Source organism: Hyperoodon ampullatus, assembly GCF_949752795.1.
Source record: "Hyperoodon ampullatus genome assembly, chromosome: 14".
Lineage (NCBI taxonomy): Eukaryota > Metazoa > Chordata > Mammalia > Artiodactyla > Ziphiidae > Hyperoodon > Hyperoodon ampullatus.
Genome location: NC_136927.1, coordinates 50747290 through 50766967, shown reverse-complemented (window position 1 = coordinate 50766967; position 19678 = coordinate 50747290). Strand labels below are relative to the sequence as shown.

The 19678-nt window shown below is 59.9% G+C and overlaps 1 protein-coding gene across 2 annotated transcripts; it reads right to left on the bottom strand.

The window, feature by feature from the left end:
* Window positions 1-815: 815 nt before the first annotated feature.
* On the bottom strand, window positions 816-16378 carry STX1A (syntaxin 1A; the record flags this gene model as incomplete). Of its 2 annotated transcripts, XM_079720059.1 has the most annotated exons (10): window positions 816-893; window positions 1207-1317; window positions 2898-3035; window positions 3882-3955; window positions 4046-4154; window positions 4253-4326; window positions 5111-5185; window positions 8007-8106; window positions 8484-8561; window positions 16349-16378. In XM_079720059.1, 10 exons carry the CDS (start codon window positions 16376-16378, stop codon window positions 816-818), a joined length of 867 nt encoding a protein of 288 aa, XP_079576185.1. The 2 variants fall into 2 exon arrangements, with proteins under 2 accessions (XP_079576185.1, XP_079576186.1); XM_079720060.1 differs by lacking the exon at window positions 5111-5185.
* Between the last annotated feature and the right edge of the window lie 3300 nt (window positions 16379-19678).

Sequence of the window (19678 nt, the reverse complement as noted above, 5' to 3'; positions counted from 1 at the left end):
CTCTGCCTCCCTACCTCCGAGGGTGGCTGGGGACCAGGCACCAGTCAGCCTCTTCCAGAATATTACCTGGGGTCAGGCGTAGCCCAAAGGGGTTGCTGCTCCTGGGGCTGTAGGAATGTGGGAAGGGAGGCTGAGGCAGCTGAAGACCTGTTGGACTCTGCCCCGAGGCAGGGGAGGAAGCCTGGTCTTGACACGGCCAGAGGCCAGAAGCCATACCCGGCCACTGGCACCCTGAGCCTCCCTGGCAGTGAGTGGCTGTTAGAGGCTTAGAGCTGGGCTGTCTCTCAGGGCCACCCTTCCCCGAACCTGAAAAGCAGCACCATGTGGCCAGCTGGTCCCCAGCCCTCAGGGGGCTTGGCTTATGGGGACAGCTGGAGAGGACACAGGATGGGGCAGATGGGCTGGCCAGTAGGAGGCAAGGTTGGGGTCCAGAGAGCCTTGATCCCAGGAGAGGGTAGACCCCAGGCTGGAGTGGAATTACTGAAGGCCGGGGGAGGGGAGCATGGCTAACTACCCCAGGCAGCCCTGCCTATAAGGGGAGTGGCCTGGGCCAGGGCCTGAGTCTGTCCCTTGCTGGCCCATCCCCACCGGGCTGGCTGTTTCCCAGCCTGGCTCCCCTCTGCCTCCTCTGTACAGACGCACACTGTCACAAAGATCATGCACACGACGGCTCAGGGCAGGGTGGGGATGGGGGGCCCTGTGCAGAGAAAGGAGCGGTATGGGGTGGGGAGGAGAGGGCTCGAGCCAGAAGGTGGCAGCAGCCAGGCGGCCTCCTGGGCTGGGCCGTCCAGAGCGGAGTGGCGGTGGGGTGGTCTCTACCCGAAGATGCCTCCGAAGGTGGAGGCGATGACGATGCCCAGGACCACACAGCAGATGACGATCATGATCTTCTTCTGCACAGGGCGGCAGGGAGAGGCCTCAGCGCGGAGGTGGGGCCAGGAGGGGGGCTCGGCCTCTGTGCAGAGCTTTGAGGCTGTGGGGCGGCTGGGGAGGGGCTCTGGTGAGGGATAAGGGTTGGAGAGTCTGGGGGGTTGAATGAGGGAGAAAGTGATGGCCTGGAACGTATCTGGGTGGGGTTTTAACTGGGCGCTGGAGGCTCTGGTCAGAGCTGAGGGAGGGTGCAGGCAGAGTGCGGAGGGCTTTGTGACGGTCCGGGGGCTCTGCGTGCGTGAGGACGTGGGCTCAGGCAAGGTTGGGGCTACTGACCCGGCGAGCCTTGCTCTGGTACTTGACGGCCTTCTTGGTGTCAGACACAGCCCTCTCCACGTAGTCCACCGAATGTTCCACGTTGTACTCAATCCTGTCAATCATCTCTCCCTGCAGGGCCAGGGGCACCCGAGCTCCAGAGGGCCCCCCTCAGGGTTACGAGGGGGCCCAGGGCAGGATTTCGGGAAAGCAGCCTGAGGTTAGAGAAAAGGGGAGTGTGAGGGGGATGGGGTAGAGCTTCTCACCTGTGCCCTTTGCCTCTGCCAGGCACCCCGCGCAGCTCCCTGAAATGCAGCCATCCTGGGGCGGGAACTGGCCATGCAGCCTCAGCCAAGGGGGCGGGGACCATGCAGAGGACGCTCAGAAGGGGCCCTGACCCCGGGGCTGGGCAGAGGACAGCACGGGGCAGAGGAAGGCAGGGGCGGGAGTGGGTGGGCTGGAGTCTGGCCATAGTGACGATGGTGAGCCCCCCACTCCATCCTCCCCCCAGGCATGATGGTTCCGTCCAGCCCTGACAGGCTTTGGTCTTCAACCTTTAAGACCCCCCTGCCCAGTCCTACAGGCCTCCTGGGCCCTGCAGTCTGGTCCCAGGCAGCCCCCAGAGGCCACTCGACCATGACAATGCCCAGGACTCCCAGCAGTAGCGTGTTGAGGGCTGGCCGCTCTCTCCAAGCCCACTGCACCCACAGGCGTCCACAGCAACATGGTCTCTCGCTCCAGTGAAAGCAGCAGCCTCCTCAAGCCCTCCCTGCTTCCTAACTCGGGCCATGCCACTCCCACACTTAAGACCCTCCAATCTAGAAGAGACTCCAGCAGCCCAGCACTGCCTGCCAAGACCCCACCTCTGTCATCTCCAGCTCTCCCCGTGCTCTAGCCGCCCGGACCTCCTTTCTGCTCCTCACGTAAGTCAGGCTCTTGCTGGTCTCAGGACTGTGGTGCCGCTGGTCCCTCTGCCTGGGCCAACTCTTCACTCTTCCCCTGGGAAGTCTTCGGAGTTCAAATGCCGCCTCCTCAGAGAGGCCTTCCCTGACCACCCCGTCCAAAGTGGCCACTGCAGTGACTGTGTCACTCCAAGTGTGGCCCTTGGACTAGTAGCGTCGGCATCACCCTTGAGCTTGTGCGACATGCAAACTTATGAACCCCCACCCCACCTACCAATCTCTGGGAATGGGGACCAGAATAGGGAAACGTATAACAAGCCCTCCTGGTGGCTCTTGAGCACTTTAAAGTTTGAGAACCGCTGCTGTCACATTGCCTCCTTCTAACGTCTGGCACAACTGGAGAATATGCCATTCATCGTTTACTCATGCTGCCCTTTTGCCCAACAGACATTAGCTCTCAGGGAGCAGGCCCTCAGCTGTCCTGGTCACGGCTATACCTCCGGCTCCTAGAAAAGTGCCCATCCACAGTGCCCACATGACACACAGCTGGTGAACAAGACAGGACAAGGCTGGGTGAAGGTGGGTAGGGCCATGCAGGGCCTGGGGTCCTAGAAGGCCAAGCAGAGCCATGCAGAGAGGATCCTTCAGGTGGGCAGGACCCTGACGGCAGTTTCATCAGCACATGGTTAGTTACCTGAAGACTCGGTTCCTCCCGGGCAGGGCAGCGTGGCAGACAGAGAGGGTAGGGTTACTGCAGCCCTGGGTGCTGCTGGGGGCTGGGGGAGGGATGGTGGGGCCCCGGGCACTCACCTGGCTCTCCACAAGCATGGCCATGTCCATGAACATGTCGTGCAGCTCCCGGATGCTGTTCTCCAGCTTGATGATCTCACTGTGGCGCGTCTCAATCTCGCTCAGGGCCTGCTTTGAGATGCTGGAGTCCATGATGATCTAGAGGGTGGGAGCAGTGGGCTGGGACCCAGGGACCGGCTGAAGGGAGCGGGGGTGGGGACTGGGACAGCAAGAGGCCAAGGGTGGAAGCAGGCCACTGGGATGGGCAGTGGCCTGAGCAGAATGTTCTGGCAGCAGAGCCTGAGGCTTCTTCCTCAGCCGCAGCTCTCCCCCCACTCTCTGCTCGGCTCTTACTAGCTGTTACCTAATTTCTCAGAGACCTGATTTCCTACCTGTAGATTTCCTACCTGTAACACGGGGCTAACACTCCCCACCTGTGCCCGTGCATAGTAACAGCTGAGTGGTAGTTCTTACCACCAGCGCTGTAGGAGCCCAAGACGACTGCCCCGAGGGGCCCAGGCCTTGAACGGCCTTTCGGCCCTTCTCCCATCCCCTCTCCTCCTGTTCTTCCTCCCACACTGAATGTAGCTGGCACCCCCTCCTAGAACCACACGCCCAAGCTGCCTCCCCTACCTGTGTGCCACCTCCTTCAGGAAGCCCCCCTGCCGGGTAGAACATGGAGCTTCACTTGCATGTAGAGAGGCCAAGGGCACCGTGTCCTCCAAGAGGGGTAAAAGGTCCTGAGGCTGGTGGAAGGAGCCCCTAGCTGGTGGCAAATGAGCAGGGGTAGCTACGAAGCGGACCCAACTGGGAGGAACTGGGAGACGGGTCTTAATTCCCCCTTTGCCCCTAACATTTGTGTGACCTCTGCCTGGTCCCTAACCCTTTCTGGGACTCGGCCTTCTCTTCTAAAACCTGCCTCACAGGTGGCTGTGTCCAAAGACTGCCCAGATCCAGCGCTCTGCACGCACACCAGGGTCCCCATGGGGAGGGGTCCACACTCACCCCAGAGGCAAAGATGGCGGGGTTCCCACTCTCCAGCATGTCCTCCAGCTCCTCGCTGGTCGTGGTCCGGCCGGCTGAGAGCAGGGGTCACGCTGAGCCCGGCCTTCCACAGGGTGGTCAGCAGCAGCCCGGCCCCGCCCCTTGGCCCCACCCCCTTAGCTTACTGATCTCTAGCTGCCTCTGGATGCGGCCCTTGCAGCGCTCGCGGTAGTCAGTCTGCGTGGCGTTGTACTCGGACATCACCTCCACAAACTTCCGGGACAGTGTGGAGTGCTGGGGGCCCGAGATGAGGGTGCAGGTGTTAGGCCCAGCCCCACGGGGCCCCAGAGCCTCAGGTGCCTGGCTGCCCGCCCCAGAGGTCCCGCCCACACCTGTGTCTTTCGGATCCTCAAGTCAGCGGATGAGCGGCTCAGGCCTTCCTCTTGCTCGATGCTCTGCTCGATGCCTGGGGAACAGCCAGCTGCTGATAACCTGCCCCATTCACCGCTGTCTCGCCACCCACACACCCAGGATCTGGCTCAGGACCTCCCCTGGGGGGACGTGTGTTGTCTGTTGAGTGGGGTCACACAGGAAGCAGAGCAAGAGGGAGCTCCAGGCACTGATGGAGGGGCCAACAAGGGCTCTTCCAGGCACGATGTGTGTGTGGGTGCGTGCATACACACACACACAGACACACCTGTGAGGCCTCGGGCACACACCAAGCTGTGTATCTTTGTGTGTGTGTGCACCTACCATGTGCTAGGCCTGGTGGCTCAGGCCCACCCTGTCTCTCTCCTGCTCAGGAAGGCTGTGCATGGAGCGAGGAGTGGGGCATGCCGTGGAGGGGGCCGGGGGGTGGGCAGGGCTAGGTGGCCACAACCACAGGGCACGGGACCCCTAGGCCTGTGTATTCCGGGGCATGCACGCCTGTGCTCACGTGAGCGCATGGGGGCTCCTGTGTGGGACCAGGCACTGCTGGCCACTCCTTTAACTCTCTTTAGCTGACAGTGCCCAGAGTGGAACACTCCCTGGACGGAGCCTCAGGCATGTGTCCCAAGGCCCAGCCCAGAGCCTGGCACAAACAGGCCTTGCCAGGTAGCTGCTGAGTAAATGGCGCGTGATGGCACCCTCACAAAGGAAAGCAAGACCCAATGTACCCCTCAGAGTCAGTGAAATTCCATGGGCTGTGTGGGGAAAGCAGGCCTGGAGTGCCCCCCATATCCCAGACAAGGCCTGGAGCCCAGACTCACTCTTCAATTTGGAGCGAACTTTGTTTGCTGTCTTCTTTATGTCAGACATGAGTTCCTCCAGCTCTTCCTTGGTTTCTGGGGAGGTAGAAGGGGTGGCGGGTAGACACCCTGGGCTCCCCCATGCCTGATCTTCAGGCTCAGGCCCGAGGGGGCTCTGGGCAGACCCTGGTCTCCCCTCGTCCCCTGGCTAAGAGTCCGCCTGCCCCTCCAATCCCGGGCCGGGGCCACACCAGCTGCAGCCTCACCCCTCCTCGTGTGCCTTCCAAGGAGCCTCCCTTCCGCCTTCGCTGGCTCCCCCCAACCCCCTGCAGATAACAGATGGGGCTAAATTTAAGGCAGAAGTAATTGTGGAGCAGCTGGTGATGCCGAAGGTGGCACTGGGGAACATTTACTTGATAACTTGCCTGAGTCGAAAGTGGAGGTGCGGGCTCACCTAGCGCTACCTGGTGGCTCTGGGGGTGAACATCCAGCTGATGGGCTGATGCGGGCCAGGGGCCAAGGAGGCAGAAGCCAGCCCCCATCAAGCACCCTGGGCAGGGCAGACCCTGTTCTCTTCACAAAGCCCCCCTCCCCAGGTGCTGAGCTCAGTGAAGGCCAGCTGCTGAGTGCCTGGTAGGTGGATGGGGGCTGGAGGCACCCGGCCAGGTGGGAGCTGGGAGAAGAGCTTCAAAGAGGTGGGCCCCTGGGGTACAGTCAGCTCTAGAGGTAGCATGGAGCGGGGCCTATGAGGGGGTGAAGCTCGGGGAGGGCTGTGGCGTAGTTTCTGGCCCTTGTTCCAACTGGAACCATCTCCGTAAAGCTGGCAGAGGCCATGGAGGTGCCCAGCTAGCCCTGCTCCCTGCGAGGGGTTGGCTGGCAAGGCAGGGCAAGATGGCTGCTTCCCCCTGGGGTGCTGGGTGGAGCCCAGCCTCAGGGCAGCCCCCCATGGCTCCACCCCCTGGAGAAACCAGGACTGAGCTCCTGGCTGGAGCCTTTCTCATCCACTCTGTGCTTGCTTCTGGGGTTGGGGCTTCTCCCATAGGGGACTCGGGAGGGGCATTTACAGTGGCTGATCAAGTGGGAGGGCCACTTCCCAAGTGGAATGTGAATGAGGTGGAGTGGGGGGCTTCCAGGAGCGGGGGAAGAGGCCTTGTTCATAGGAACAAAGGCAGACTCGGTTACCAGCTGCTCTGACGTCGCAGCCTCTTTTGCTCAGACCCAGAATAGCCCAGCCTGGATGGCAGCCCCCAGAGGAGGCAGAGCAAGCCTTGGCCCAGGAAAGCCCCCCCACTCACTGCCGACTTTCTGTGTGATGCCCCCTCAACTCTGCTCCGCCTCTGCCCTAGAACCCTTAATGGGGAGCCCCCTCCCCTTGGGGAGTGCCGGTTAGCCCACATCAGTGACTGTCAGCCGGGTCCTGGCTGCCCAGCTCATGGGTGGCGATTCTAAACTGGTCACTAGTGAAGTCTGATGAAGGTGGCACAAGGCAGCCAAGGCTGGGGGAGTTGGGCAGTCCTGTCGCCCCCCGCCTGCCCCACCTTCCAGCAGGTGAGAGGCCAACTCCCAGCTCTTTATAGTCTCGCCCCACAGTCAGCCCCCTCCTGCGCCTCACCAGGAGTGACCCACCAGGAACAGGCGCTGACCCAGATACACACGGGCCCACGGACAAACCACGTCACATACCGCCGTCTCAGACAAACCTCTAGGGAGAGGGGCAAAGCAGCACGACACAGCGACTGCACTGGATGTGTGCCCTGCTCTGGGGTGTCCCTCTTTCCTTTCCACCTCTTCCTGGGACAGTCTCCCCGGCTCCCAGCTGACTCACTCTGCCTTCAAAGGGCCTGACACTGGCCTCAGGTTCAAGCACACTTTGGGGCCGTGGAGAGATTTATTCTGGGTGCTTGAGGATGCCTGTGGGCCTGGGGCTGAGAGGCCATGGATAGGGAGGCAGTGCTGGAGTTGAGAACAAAATCAAGCTTTGGGTGCCTGGGTGGTGGGCTATGGACCGTAGGTCCTATCCCATGAACACCTGGGCAGCAGCCAGACCCTCCCGCGTGCTGTGTCCTGGGGTCCCATAGGCTGGCGCCTTCCAAAGGAGCTGGAGAAGGGAGAGAGGTGAGCAAGCCGCAAGAACAGGCAAGCAGTGCACACACCCAATCTGATGAGTCCAGGTGGCTGACCTGGGCCCCAGCCCGTCACTGCCTCCCCAGGGCTGAGGGTGAGCCCCCTCTATGGGAGGGGGTCACGGGCCTGCATGTTGTCAGCCTGGCCCATGTTAGTGTAGTAGTAATCAACACCTCCACGGGAATCGTGACAGCCAGGTCAGTGGGACCCGTCTGGAGACAGAGTGAAACGCAGACCCACACAGCCTCCCTGTGCAGAGGGAGAGAGGTCACTTCCTGGAGCCCTGAGAACGCCCAGCTCTGGGGTACCAATGGCCAAGTGCCAGGGCTGCCAGCTTTTTCCGGAAACTCTGCCTGCTTGGCCGGCTTGCCCTCCCACAGCGCTGATGCCTCAGAGCTGCCATCTGCTCCCCTGGGGAGGCGAGGGAAAGGGAGAGGCTGGGCTGAGAGGCCTTCTATTGATCAGAGGCCGCTGCCTCCCTCCTTGCTCCCTCCCAGAATCCCAGGGCTACAGCCGGCCAGCCGTGCTGCCTTAGAAAACAGCCAGCTCACCTGGGGAGGGCAGGTCTGGCGCCTGACCCCGCCCTTCTCACCAGGCATCCCGCAGGTGGTACTGGGCACTGAACCCCCCCACCCCGGGCCTGGGACAGCTGTGTTTCCTGAGGCTCCCCATGGAGCCCTCCCCAGCCTGGCCAGGCGCAGGCAGCCCTCAGCCGGCCAGCAATGAAGGGCGGCCCTCCCCGCAGCAGCGCCCTCCTGGAGGCCTGTGGGGCTCCTCACACCTACACACTCACTCTCATCAGGGTTGGGGGAGGCCAGGATGGCGCTGTGCTTCCGCTTCACCTCCTCCACGTTCTCTGAGATCTTGTCAATGAAGCCGCGGATCTCCTCCACCTGTGGACCAAGGCCAGGTGGTCTGGAGGCAAAAATCCAGGGAGGGGGGCTTCTTGGGCCCAGGGCTTGCCCAGAGTAGGGCTAGAGGTCAGGGCTCAGGGCCAGACTGGGCCGGGCTTCAGGGGGTAGGTGAGGGGAGGCGGGGCTGCTCCAAGGATCCTTCTAGACCGGGGTAGGAGTGGGGAGGAATGGGCCATCCCAAACTTTGTTCCCCTCTGAGCCTCAGTCTATTCACTCTCAAAATGGGCTCATTAACTGGCGCCTGTGGGCTGCTGAGCCAGGCGCAGGTGTGTAAGAGCCCTGGCCTGCCTCAGAGGTGAGAAGTGGCCACCCCGGGTCTGCCAGTGTTTGGGGAGAGGCAGGTGTGCTGCTCCCACCTGTTCGAAGAACTCATCCATGAAGTGGTCTCGGTCCACGGTGACAGTGACATCATCATCATCATCGCTGTCCTTGGCCTGCACAGGGGTGTGCACACATGAGCGGATCTGTGCTAGGACCACTGGGTCCCACTGGACCTGGACACCCAAACTGCCCAGCATCTACATACAGCAGGCCCGCAGGCTGCAGCTCCAGGGCCCTTGGCAGGGACAAGGCCTGGCTGTGCCCTCAGCTCCCAGCCGCAGTGAGACCTGGAGGATCCCTGGGGACCCAGCATGATCATGGAGAGAGGCCTTGCCTGTCAAGTTGGTGACAGGGCCAAGTATCCACCTCCGTGCCAGGCACTCCTTCCCCTGTTCAGCTGCCTCCCCTCCCCCACAGGACTGGGGTCCTCCCAGCACACCCCTCACCCTAGGGTGCTGCTGGGGAGGCCCTGCCACAGGCTAGGCAAGCAAACCTCAGGGCTTAGTCCCCCGGCCACTGGCCCTAGCTCACACCTTGCCTGAGACAGGTTGCCTGGAGTTCCCAAGCTGGCCCTGAGTTCCAAGCTCCCTCTCAGCAGAGGGCCATGCAGGGGGAGGCCTGGGCACCACAAACACCTCCCTGCCAAAAGGTGGAATGGCTCAGATATGGGCCATCCCCACAACACCCAGGCCGGCTTGAGAGCTACTGCCCGTGAGGGGCCTCTGTGATCCGCCAGGCTTGCTCCCTCAGAGCGCTCGGGGAACTCTCCCTCCTTGTTAGTCTTGACATTGACCTTGATCCTCTTTCCTTCCAGGTCCAGAGTTGGGTCCGGCAGGCACAAGAGGCCAGTCACGTTGCCACTTGGCCCAGGGCCTGCCTCAGCTGCAGGTGCAGGCCTCACCCCGCGGCCCCAGGGGCAGCCGCACAAAAGCCAGCCCATCAGGAGGTGGGGGTGATTACGCCTCTGACCTCCCAGCATGCCGGCCATGCTCATTACTGTCCGCCCCACACCTGGAATCAGCCATGGTCGGCCCACTCTGCTGGTAAGGCCAAGGTCCCTCTCCACAGCCAAGGCCCAGATGCTCAGAGCAGGACGGTCACCTGGGTTCTCGGGCTGGGTCATGCCTCCTCATTTCTCAGCATCCCACAGGGAGGAGGCGCTAGCCCTCACCTTGATGCTCTCTTGCGAGGATGGAGGCAGGCAGAGGCTGAGGGGATGGGGAGGCTGAGGGGATGGGGAGGCTGTGGGGCCAGGGAGGCTGGGCCCCCGCCGGCTGGGGAAGGGGCCGAGTTCTGGGCCCAGCACAGACACTGACTGGCTGAGGGACTTCCCCTCTGGGTCTGTTTGCTCCTCTATGAAATGGGGACAGTGACGCCATGCTGGGGGAGGCGGGCTGAGAATGGATGGGGAAGCCCAGCATGTTCTGTAAAGGGCTGTGGCCCTGGGGCTCTCGGGGTCCCACTACCCCACCAAAGTGGGACCAACCAAGAGAGGGGGTTGGTTGGGAGCTTTATGGAGGCGGCCCCCCTCCTCAAGAGATCACACCTCCTCCCCCAGCAGCTGAAATAAATCCTCGCTTCCACAAGTGCCTGTGGCTGCCGCCAGGTGGCCTCCATCCCCCACCAAGCCCACCCTTAGCCACAGAGAATCTAGGAGCCATTTCCATACTTTAAGGCCCAGGAACCAAGCCAGAGGAGCGCTCCCTAGGGACACTGAGGCAGGGTGCAGCCTGGAGAACCCCAGGGCCCGCTCCCCGGCAGCCTGCCAGGTTGGGAAGTGGCCCCAGGAGTTCCTGCCATTCAGCATCCTGGCTTCTCTGTCCTTCTGGTGCCCAGAGAAGGATACGGGTGGACGGGAAGAGGCAGAAGGAGAATTTTCCAGCTCCCTTCCCTTCCGGAGTGATGACCAGCTAGAGCCAAAGACAAGGGCGGCGGAGTCACTGGAGACGGGAGTCACTGCCAGGGACCCCGGGGCTGATGCCTCCCTTTGGGCCTCAGCTTGCCCATCTGTGAAACGGACTTATCTTTCCCAGGCATCCAGCCAGTTCTGACCTGCTACCTGCACAGCCTCCCTGCACAGAGGCTGGACTTGAGTAGCTTCTCCAACAGAAGGGTGGCGGGAGAGATGCCACACCCTCCTCCTTGCTCTCTATCAATTGGAGGGTTTAGGGCCTGACCTCACAGCCTGGGTCAAACAGCTGTGGCTCTGAGCAAAACATGGAGGGGATGCTTCAAGGGCACCCTTCCTTACCAAGTGCTACTACTTCTTCCTCCTCAGGACCTTTTCACTCTCACCCCCCTCTTCATCTCACTGCCCCAGCCTGAAATCTGATCTCACCACACTCCGCCTATAACCTATAACCATCTCCCTGCCCCTATAATCTACCCACTATCCTCCCTGCTGTCCCCATGTGGCTCCCTCTGCCGGCAGTGCCAATTACATGAAGCTGACATTCCCCTCATCCTTAGATGCCACCTCCTTCGGAAGCCTTCCCCAGCTCCCTGGGGTGGGTATCTTGCTCCTCTGGTTCCCCACACCCTACTCACATCCCTACTGGAGCCACAGGCACACACTCTCAAGGTCCCTAAGGGACCTGAAAAGTCACCTTGGCCGCAGCATCTAGCTGCAGCTTTCACACCTCCGGGGATGGAGAGCACACCAGCTCTCCCAGGCACTTCTGCCTATCTGGAGCAGCCCCAACTGTTAGAAAGTCCTTCCCTTTCCTGCGGTTTGGCCCCAGGCCATAAAGAACCTGTTGGTGCCCTCTCCCTGGGCTGGCCCTGCCAGAGATCTGAAGGTAGCATCCACATCCTTCCTCGGTTTTCTCAAGTTGATCATTCCCTCCCCTTCAGATCCTTCCCAGAGGCCTTAAGTTGCAGCCCCTGCCCCAGACTTGTTCTACTCAGCCTCTGTCTTCTCCAGCAGTACAAGATATAAACTGAATCTGCCGCTGATTGTGGCCTGAGCAGTGCCAAAGAGCTGACCCATCACCTCCCTCTTTCTACATAGTCTACCTCTGTTAATGCAGCCAGGGATCACAGAAGTGATGATATAGTTCCTCCTGCCAAGGAAAGCCCCCAAGCCCTTCCCCACCCTGTTTACTTGGTTGGATTTTGGGCTCAAGTGAAGGATCTTCATTTGTTCTGATCCTTGCTTCAGTTTGTGAGAATCTGATGGTTTATGCCTTTGTTGCCCCCTGCAACTTCATCCACATCTAGGCCAAAGCCCTGAATGATTAGGGCCCCAGCTCCCTTGGGGATCCGCCAACCCTCTCTAAGTGGCAGTCACAGCTCCGGAAAGAGGGCTGGACTAGAGTTGGGGACTTGAGAGGCTGCAGCGTGGAGGCGGCAGCTGGAGTCGTGAGGCAGTTATAAACTCAAAGGTACAAACATCTTCTGGACAAACCCACCCAGGCATCATATGGGCACCCTGCCTGCCACCTGGCCAAAACTAAGTTCCACCTCTTTCTCCTGAGCCCCCTTCTCTGAACCCCCCTGCTCAGAAACCCCGTTCTCAAGAGTCCCCCAAGTCAGAAACTGGGGAGAGCATCCACACTCTTCCTCCTCCTCTCAAGTCCAACCTACATCCAATTTGTCTTGGCGTTTGTTTTTTGGTTCTAGTGTTCACGGGTTCCCAACCCTGGCCCAGGACCTGAGTCCCTCGGTGGGGGATTAAAAAAAAAAAAAAAAAAAACAGCTTCCAGACCAAATGAGAATCTATGGGGATGGGGCTGGTGAGGTTAAGTTTTTTTAAGCGCCCCCCCCACCCAGGATTGAGAACCACTGGTCTGGTCTCACTCCTCTCTGGCTGGCTGGCTGGCTCGGCTCCAGCATCATCACCTCCAGCCTGAGCAATCAGAAGAGAAAATCGGGGCGGAAGTGAGCAAGCACTGCCCCACCACAGGGACCTGCTGCAACAGGGGAGAGAATATCCCACTAGAACCACCACGCATGCAGCCCTGGTGGTCTCTCCAAGCAGAGGCTCCAGGATTCCAGGATACCCTCCTGGAAGTAAGAGTGTGAATCCTCCAAGGGGTGCGGAGGCCAGGCAGCCTCCAGGCCCGTCCTGGGGGACTGCGGCAGGCGGGCAGGCAGGCTTGATTCATTCCTGCTGGAGCAGGAGTTGCTGTTGTCTGTCTCGAGGGCTATTTTTTTTTCCCCTTGTTCTTTTTAATGACTAATCAAAGCCAGTATTACTAAAGCAGAGAGGCCCAGAGCTGAGTCAGGGGTGTGCGAGAGGCCGAGCTGGGTCTCCAGAAAGACAGGGCTCTCCTTTCTGACCCCTTCCTCCTTTCCCCATCCTGCAAACCTCCCCCTCCCCCAGATCCCTGTCCTCAGCCAGGTCTACCCCTTAGCAGGGCCCCAGAGCAGCTCAGGGAGGCAGCTTCGGGCTGTGAGGAGGGGCTGAGCTCTACCTCCCTCCAGGTGCTGTGTGACCTTGGATAAACTCCTGGCCCTTTCTGACCTCAGTTTTCCATTTGTAAAATAGCAGGTTGGACTAAATAGTTCCTGGAGGCCATCTGTACCTCAGATGAACACGTGCCCAAATCCACTGTTTTTTTTTTTTTTTGTGGGGAAACTCCAAGGAGGTGATGAGAAGGAACGAAGGAAGGAGGGGGCCCCTAGCCTGGGTCTATTCTTACACCCCCGTTTCTTCTGCTCTGCAGGGCAACGCCAGCTGGCTCCACTGTACAGACAAATGAGCATGGAGAGGTTAAGGCACCAACCTGCCTGCTGTTGCCCCGGGAACCCCCAGTCTCTTCCCAGCAGTGAGAGAGAAAAAGGGAACCGGTCAGCAGAGTGCTGCCCTGGTGAGCTGGGCCCTGCTCTAGACCAGATGTCAGGCCCACCCACCATTCTCTCTCGGTTGGGCATCCTAGCCCCTCTGCCTTTATTCATACTGGTCCCTTCTTTTGGACCACCCTCCCTCCTCCCATTCAAATCCAACTCCTCCTTCTGGGCCATCCCAAGTCCTCTCCTTCCAGGAAGGTTCTTCCTGGGTCTGGCTACCCCATTCTCCCTCCTCTTTCCTGTTGCAGGCCCCTCTGTGTCTCACATGGCCCAGAATGTAGATAAACACCATTCTGGGCCCAGGGAGGGGTGGGTCAGCTCCAAGGAGTTCTTGGAAAGAAAACCAGGGAGGCCTCTGAACTGGGGGAAGGAGGCAGCTGCAGGCCAGGCGGGGCTGCCTGCGGACACCTCGTCCCCAAAGTCTCCCCGGCATACTCTGGTGACCCAGGTCTTCACCCGTCCTAGGCCTCCAGGCTGCCCATCTGATCTCTGAGGGCTGTGGAGAGTATTCAGGTCCCCACACCGGCCCGTGAGGACCCCTTCATTCTCCCTCTGCATGAGAGGATCAGCTCCAGGGGAGATGAGGGCTGGAGAAGGCTGGAGGGCTGGGCCTGGCTTGCAGCGCTGAGGAAACGTGCTAGCTCCTTCCCCAAGTGTGACTTTTATAAATAAGCTCCCTTCGCCTTCCTTCCAAATGTGGTGGGGAAGGAGGAGGAGGGGGGAGGAGGAGGGAGGGAGGCTGGCTGTGGTGCAAGTGGCTGTCCCAAGCGCCACCCTCTGTCCAGCCCAGCTAGCACTGGAGTCTCAGTTCCTGGGGATTCTGGCTCCTGGGGTTCAAGGTCTCCCCCAAATATGGAGTCAGAGTCAGGAGACCTGTGACCACCCCTCTTGCCCTGAGAAACTGGGTTCTAGGTTTTCCTACCTCCACTTCATAGATAGGAATCTATGCAGCCCAGACGTAGACCTGTGGGAATCGCAGCCCCCCATACTAATGGTTCCACCCCACCCGATGTGGGCTCCTGCCAGCGGACCCTCAAGGCTGCTAGAAACCCCCAAGGGGCAGAGCCACCCAGCCATGAGTACAGCAGCCTGCATGGGCGCTGAATGCCTGGACTGGGGGCCTGTCTGGAGAGGAAGACTCAGTTTACTTTCAGAGAAGCCAGGCCTCACCACCTAAAGACCACTCTGGCTAGTGTGTGTGCGTGTATGTGTGCTGGCTGGGGGGAAGGGGGGAATCACAGACACACCAGAGCAAAGAGCTGGCTTCAAGCTTCCTACAGCCCAAGATCTCTTAGGCCTTAGGTCTCAGCCAGGTCTGAGTGTGACTATTTTTAGGACTAGGTGAAGCCCCTTTCTACCATCCCACTTCATCTTCCAGGCCAGCCACATCTCTTTTGTGCCTCAGTTTTCCCTTCAGCAGAGGGGATGAAGCTGATGAGTCAGAGGATGTCAGATGTAAAGGACTGTGCTCTCCCTGATCGCCTGGTTCCCACATACGCCCTCCCCTGACCCACCAGGCACCCAAACACCAGCAAATGCACCACACGGCCATTCATCACCAAGATAACCACACTCCCTCTGACTCAACCAAGCACAGGAAACTTGAGGGCAACCACAAGGGCTGGCGGGGGAAGTGTTTAGACACCATACACGACATGAGGGACCATCTTCTTCCTTTGAAACCTTGTGGGGTTTCCTCCAGGGGCTGGGCACTCAGCCAGGAATAACACAGGTCTGACAGGAGAGTGGGGGCTGGCAGCCAGAGCAAGGGGGACACGGAGGCAGGAGAGCACAGGTTCCAGCCCCACGCTGCCCAGGAGACAAGACTGGTACAACGGGTGGGAGACCCAGGCACAAATGCAGGGAACCTATGGGCAGAGAGGACAAGCCCTGGGATCAAAAGTCCAAAGGACCCTTGGAACTTTCCATATAAGGGGACCCAGGTCTCTGGCTCTAAGGTGGGTAGCAGGGGAAGTGTTCTGGGGAGACACTGAGCTAGCCCCGTCCCCACCACAGAGATCAGCAGGTGGGAGCCTCCCAGGAGGGGGGTCAGCCAGGGCATCAGAGGAGCCTCAACTGGGTCTAGAGCCCTGATGCCCCTCTCCTCACAGGCAGGCTTCCCTTCCTTCTCTGTCCCCCCCAGCCCCCCTACCCCAGGATTGCCACCTTTAAAGGGAGAGGTGCGAACACCCTGGTTAATAGCAGAGGCCAGGGGAGGGGGGCCTTGATGATGAGGAGCAGGCGGCAGGGGTCTCTGTCAGGGCTGGGAGAGGGCGGGCTCTGACTCAGAACCTTTGAGCATCCTTCTACTTCCCCCACCGGAACCCCGCCCCAGAAGCCACACCCCAGGGGCCTCCGAAACACAGGTGGAAAAATAGGTTCAGGTCGGAATCAGACCAGGGAACCCCGGAAGGGTCTGGAAACGCCGGCCCGGGCTGCCCGGAAGCCAGGAATGTGGACCGGGAGCGGGTCTGACCCCTCCCGGACCAGGGCGGGCAGTAGATGCCGATCGCCACCGAGTGGGGAGCCACAGGTGATGGGAGCTACAGGTGATGGAAGGTGATGGGGGCGGCGGTCGCCCCACGAAACAGCGCCCAACGGAGGAGTCCGGCCACACCCGACCGCCCCGTTTCCGCAGCGCGCCCTGCAGCGGGGCTCTGGACAGGGGACCGCCCGCGGCCCCTTCCCACCGGTCCCGCCGTCTGTCTAAACCAGAGGGAGGGCAGGAGGGTCAGTGATGAGGCACCGTGGGGAGAGAGAGTCGGGACCTGCTCCGCGGGGCGAGCGAGAGGCCAGGCTTCGGTCCCGCCACCGATATTCCAGAATATCCCTCCGACCCCCGAAAAGAAGGGGGCGCCGAAAAGTTTATCCAGGACCCCGGGCTCCAGTAGTCAGTCCGCGAACCATCGGAGCCGAGCTCACGCGAGCCCGTGACCCCACTGGGTCCAAGGGGCGGGACCCGGATGGGGGTCCACGGCTCGGCACTGCTCCCTCCCACCCTGGCCAGGGACGCAGGGACTATCGCCCCAGCGGTCGCCAGAGGTGGTCGGGGAGCGGCCCGGGCGCTGGGCGCGGGCAGCGAGAGGCGCCGCGCAGGGGCCGGACTCACCGTGCGGAGCTCCTGTGTTCGGTCCTTCATGCTCCCGGGAGTGGCAGCGGCACCGGCTGCAGCCCTGTGAGCCCCGCATGCGCGGCGGCCGCCCCGCGGCTGCGCAGCGCCAGCCCGGCCCCGCCCCGGCCCCCGGGACCCCGGCCCAGCCCCCAGCCCCCAGCCCCCAGCTCGGCCCCGCCCCGCGCCCGCCCCGCCCTGGCGGGTCCCAGCCTAGAGCCCAATTCTGGGACCCTGGCGCCCCGCTCCCACTGCCCACCCTCCCCCCGACCCAATCAGGTCCTCCGAAGGGTCACAGCCCTGGGACCTCATCCCCCTGCGTTCTCGACGCCCGCCTGATCCCTGCCTGGGGTCGGTTCCCAGAGTCTCTGCTCCCTCCCGTCCCAACTCCGTCCTCCCTCCGTCCCATCCCTCGACTCAGCCGCTCATCATCCCTCCTTCTGGACCCTGGCTTTTCACCCCCAGAGCCCCTCATATCCTCGGGGATTTGCTAGAGGTTAGACCCCACCTCCCTCCTTAATTTTATTGCCTTGGGACCTCCAGCATCCCCCTCCAAAAGCCTCCTCCAGCAAAAACCCTCTAGAGTTCCAGCCTTTGAGCCCCTACCCTTCCTGCCTTCTCCCAGTGTCTCATCCAGACTCAGGCTCTGGCCCCTTCTTTCCCCAGAATTCCTCAGTTCACAGTCCGATGCTGAGTGACCACCACTTTTCCTTTAGTTTCCACTCCCAGCAAGATGCAGGCACCCCTATATTTTGGGGTAAGGTGATCTAAGTTATAGCCCCATCTCCTTCCCCTTTCCCTGTATTCCCAGCCCTGCATCCCAGCCCCGGGCCTGAGATCCTACTTCCTAGCTAGAAGCTGGGAGTAGCTAAGCAAGGGCCGAGCTCCTCTGGACTAATGGGAAGGTCTTCTCAATACTGTGGAGGGGTGGTGGGTGGGGGCTAGTCAGTAGCAGATGCTTCTTTTCTGGTTCCTGCCAGCATCTTGTTGAGCGGCAGCCACACACACACACACACACACACACAGCTGCCCCCTCTGTGCCCTGGCCCAGATGCTCTGACCTCAAGCCAAGCACTCCCCCTTCCCTTCCCCAGGGCTGCCAAGGTGTTGCTCTGGGGCTGGGCCAGCCCCCTGCTGACCAGTGTGTCCAGGCCCGGCACTTCTCCCATACTGTGGGCACAGGTTAGCTGGCTGGCAGACAGGCTGGAGACACTGTTCCAGCCATCCCTCCTTCCCTGGAAAGTCTGGTCCAAGACTAGCTCAGATGTAGCCTAGCATGAGAGGCAGCCACACCCCTTCCACTTGTCCAGACCTCAACCTTGAGTGTCCCACAGAGCAAGTGTTGGTGGTGCCCCATATGACAGATGCGAGACCAGGACTCACCTGCTAGAGGGACTTGCCCAGGGTTACAGGGAACAGGTGGCAGGGAAGCTGCTGATTCCTGGTTCAGAGTACTCTCCCCTGTGCAGGGTGACTCAGTGGGGTGAGTCATGGGTGCAGCCCCAGAGCCCAGTGTCTGGCCCTGTGGGGAGAGGGCAGGAAGGGGAGACACAGCTGCTGCCCTCAGAGAATCTTGGTGTCATGCCCAGCATCACTTATTGAGATGAATATTAAATGGTAGCATGAAAAATGAATAGAGAATGAATGTGTGCCCTTCAACTTAAACTGCCTTTCTGATACAGGTCTTACTCTCATTTATTTATTCATTCATCAAACATTACCTGGGAATGCATGTTCTGGGGACACTGTTCTGCACTTAAGGTGCTCCTAGAGTGGTGGGAGAGACAGACATGGTTTCAGTATGTGAAGGATTCAGGGTGGCTTCCCAGAGCCAGTGACGTTCAAGCTGGATATTGAAGGAGTGGCATTGCAGCAGGCAGTGGTGCAGGCATTCAGGACAGAAGGAGTGTGCCCAGACGCTGGGGTGAGGGTGGAGAGCAACTGGAGAACCTCAGGAGCCTGCTGCGGTGCTCAGGTATGGGGATGAGCGTGGGTGGGAGATGAGTCCAGTGAGGGAGACGTTGAACGTTAAACTTCATTGTGCAGACAAGGGGGGAGGCAATCAAGGGTCCGACTTTCATTCCCTTAATCAAAAAGCATCTACTATGTGCGGACTATTCTAGATGTTGGGGACATGGCAGAAAACCGGACAAAGTCCTTGCCCTCATGGGGTTCTAGTAGAGGAGAGAGATGATAAACAAGCAAATAATATACATAATGGTGATAACATATTATGAAGAAGATAAAGCAGGACAGAAGGAGTAAGGTGCCGGGTTTGAGGCAGGATTCCAGTTTTAAATCAGGTGGTCAAGGAGGGCCTTGCTGAGAAGGTGTCACTTGAGTAAATATCTAAACAAGGTGAGGGGGGCTTCCCTGGTGGTGCAGTGGTTAAGAATCCACCTGCCAATGCAGGGCACATGGGTTCGAGCCCCGGTCCGGGAAGATCCCACATGCCATGGAGCAACTAAGCCCGTGTGCCACAACTACTGAGCCTTCGCTCTAGAGCCCGCATGCCACAACTACTGAAGCCCGCGCGCATAGAGCCCATGCTCCGCAACAAGAGAAGCCACAGCAATGAGAAGCCCGCGCATGGCAACGAAGAGTAACCGCCACTCGCCGCAACTAGAGAAAGCCCGCGCACAGCAATGAAGGCCCAACGCAGCCAAAAATAAAATAAATTTTAAAAAAATTAAAAGAAAAAGATTTTCTAAATAAATAAATAAAGGTGAGGGAGTGAGGCATGTAGGTCTCTGGGGGAGGAGCATTCTGGGCAGAAGAAACATCAAGTGCAATGACCAGGAGCAGGGAGTGTGCCTAGCATATCGGAGAGACAGCAAGGAGGTGAGGATGCCTGGAGTGTGGTGGGTGAAGAAGAGCTCCAAGGAGGTGAAGTCAGAGGAGTCAAGGGAGGGGCGTTGGAATTGACTGTGTGTCCCTTGGCTTTGATTCTGAGGGTAATGGGAGCCCCCAGAGGGTTTTGAACAGAGAAGGGACCTGATCCATCTTGGGCTTCAGCAGGATTGCTCTGATTGCTGAGTGGAGAACAGACGGAAGGGAACACGGGAGGAAGCAGGGACGTATTTAGGAAGTTGTGATCACGCAGGCAGCTGGGCCAAAGGTGATATAATGGTGGTGATGAGAAGTGGTTACATCCTGGATATATTTTATTTTATTTTATTTTTTGGCTGTGCCGTGTGGCTTGCGGGATCTTAGTTCCCCAACCAGGGATTGAACCTGGGCCACAGCAGTGAAAGCGCCGAGTCCTAACCACTGGACCACCAGGGAGCTCCCCTGGATACATTTTAAAGGTAGAGCCAACTGAGAGAAAAA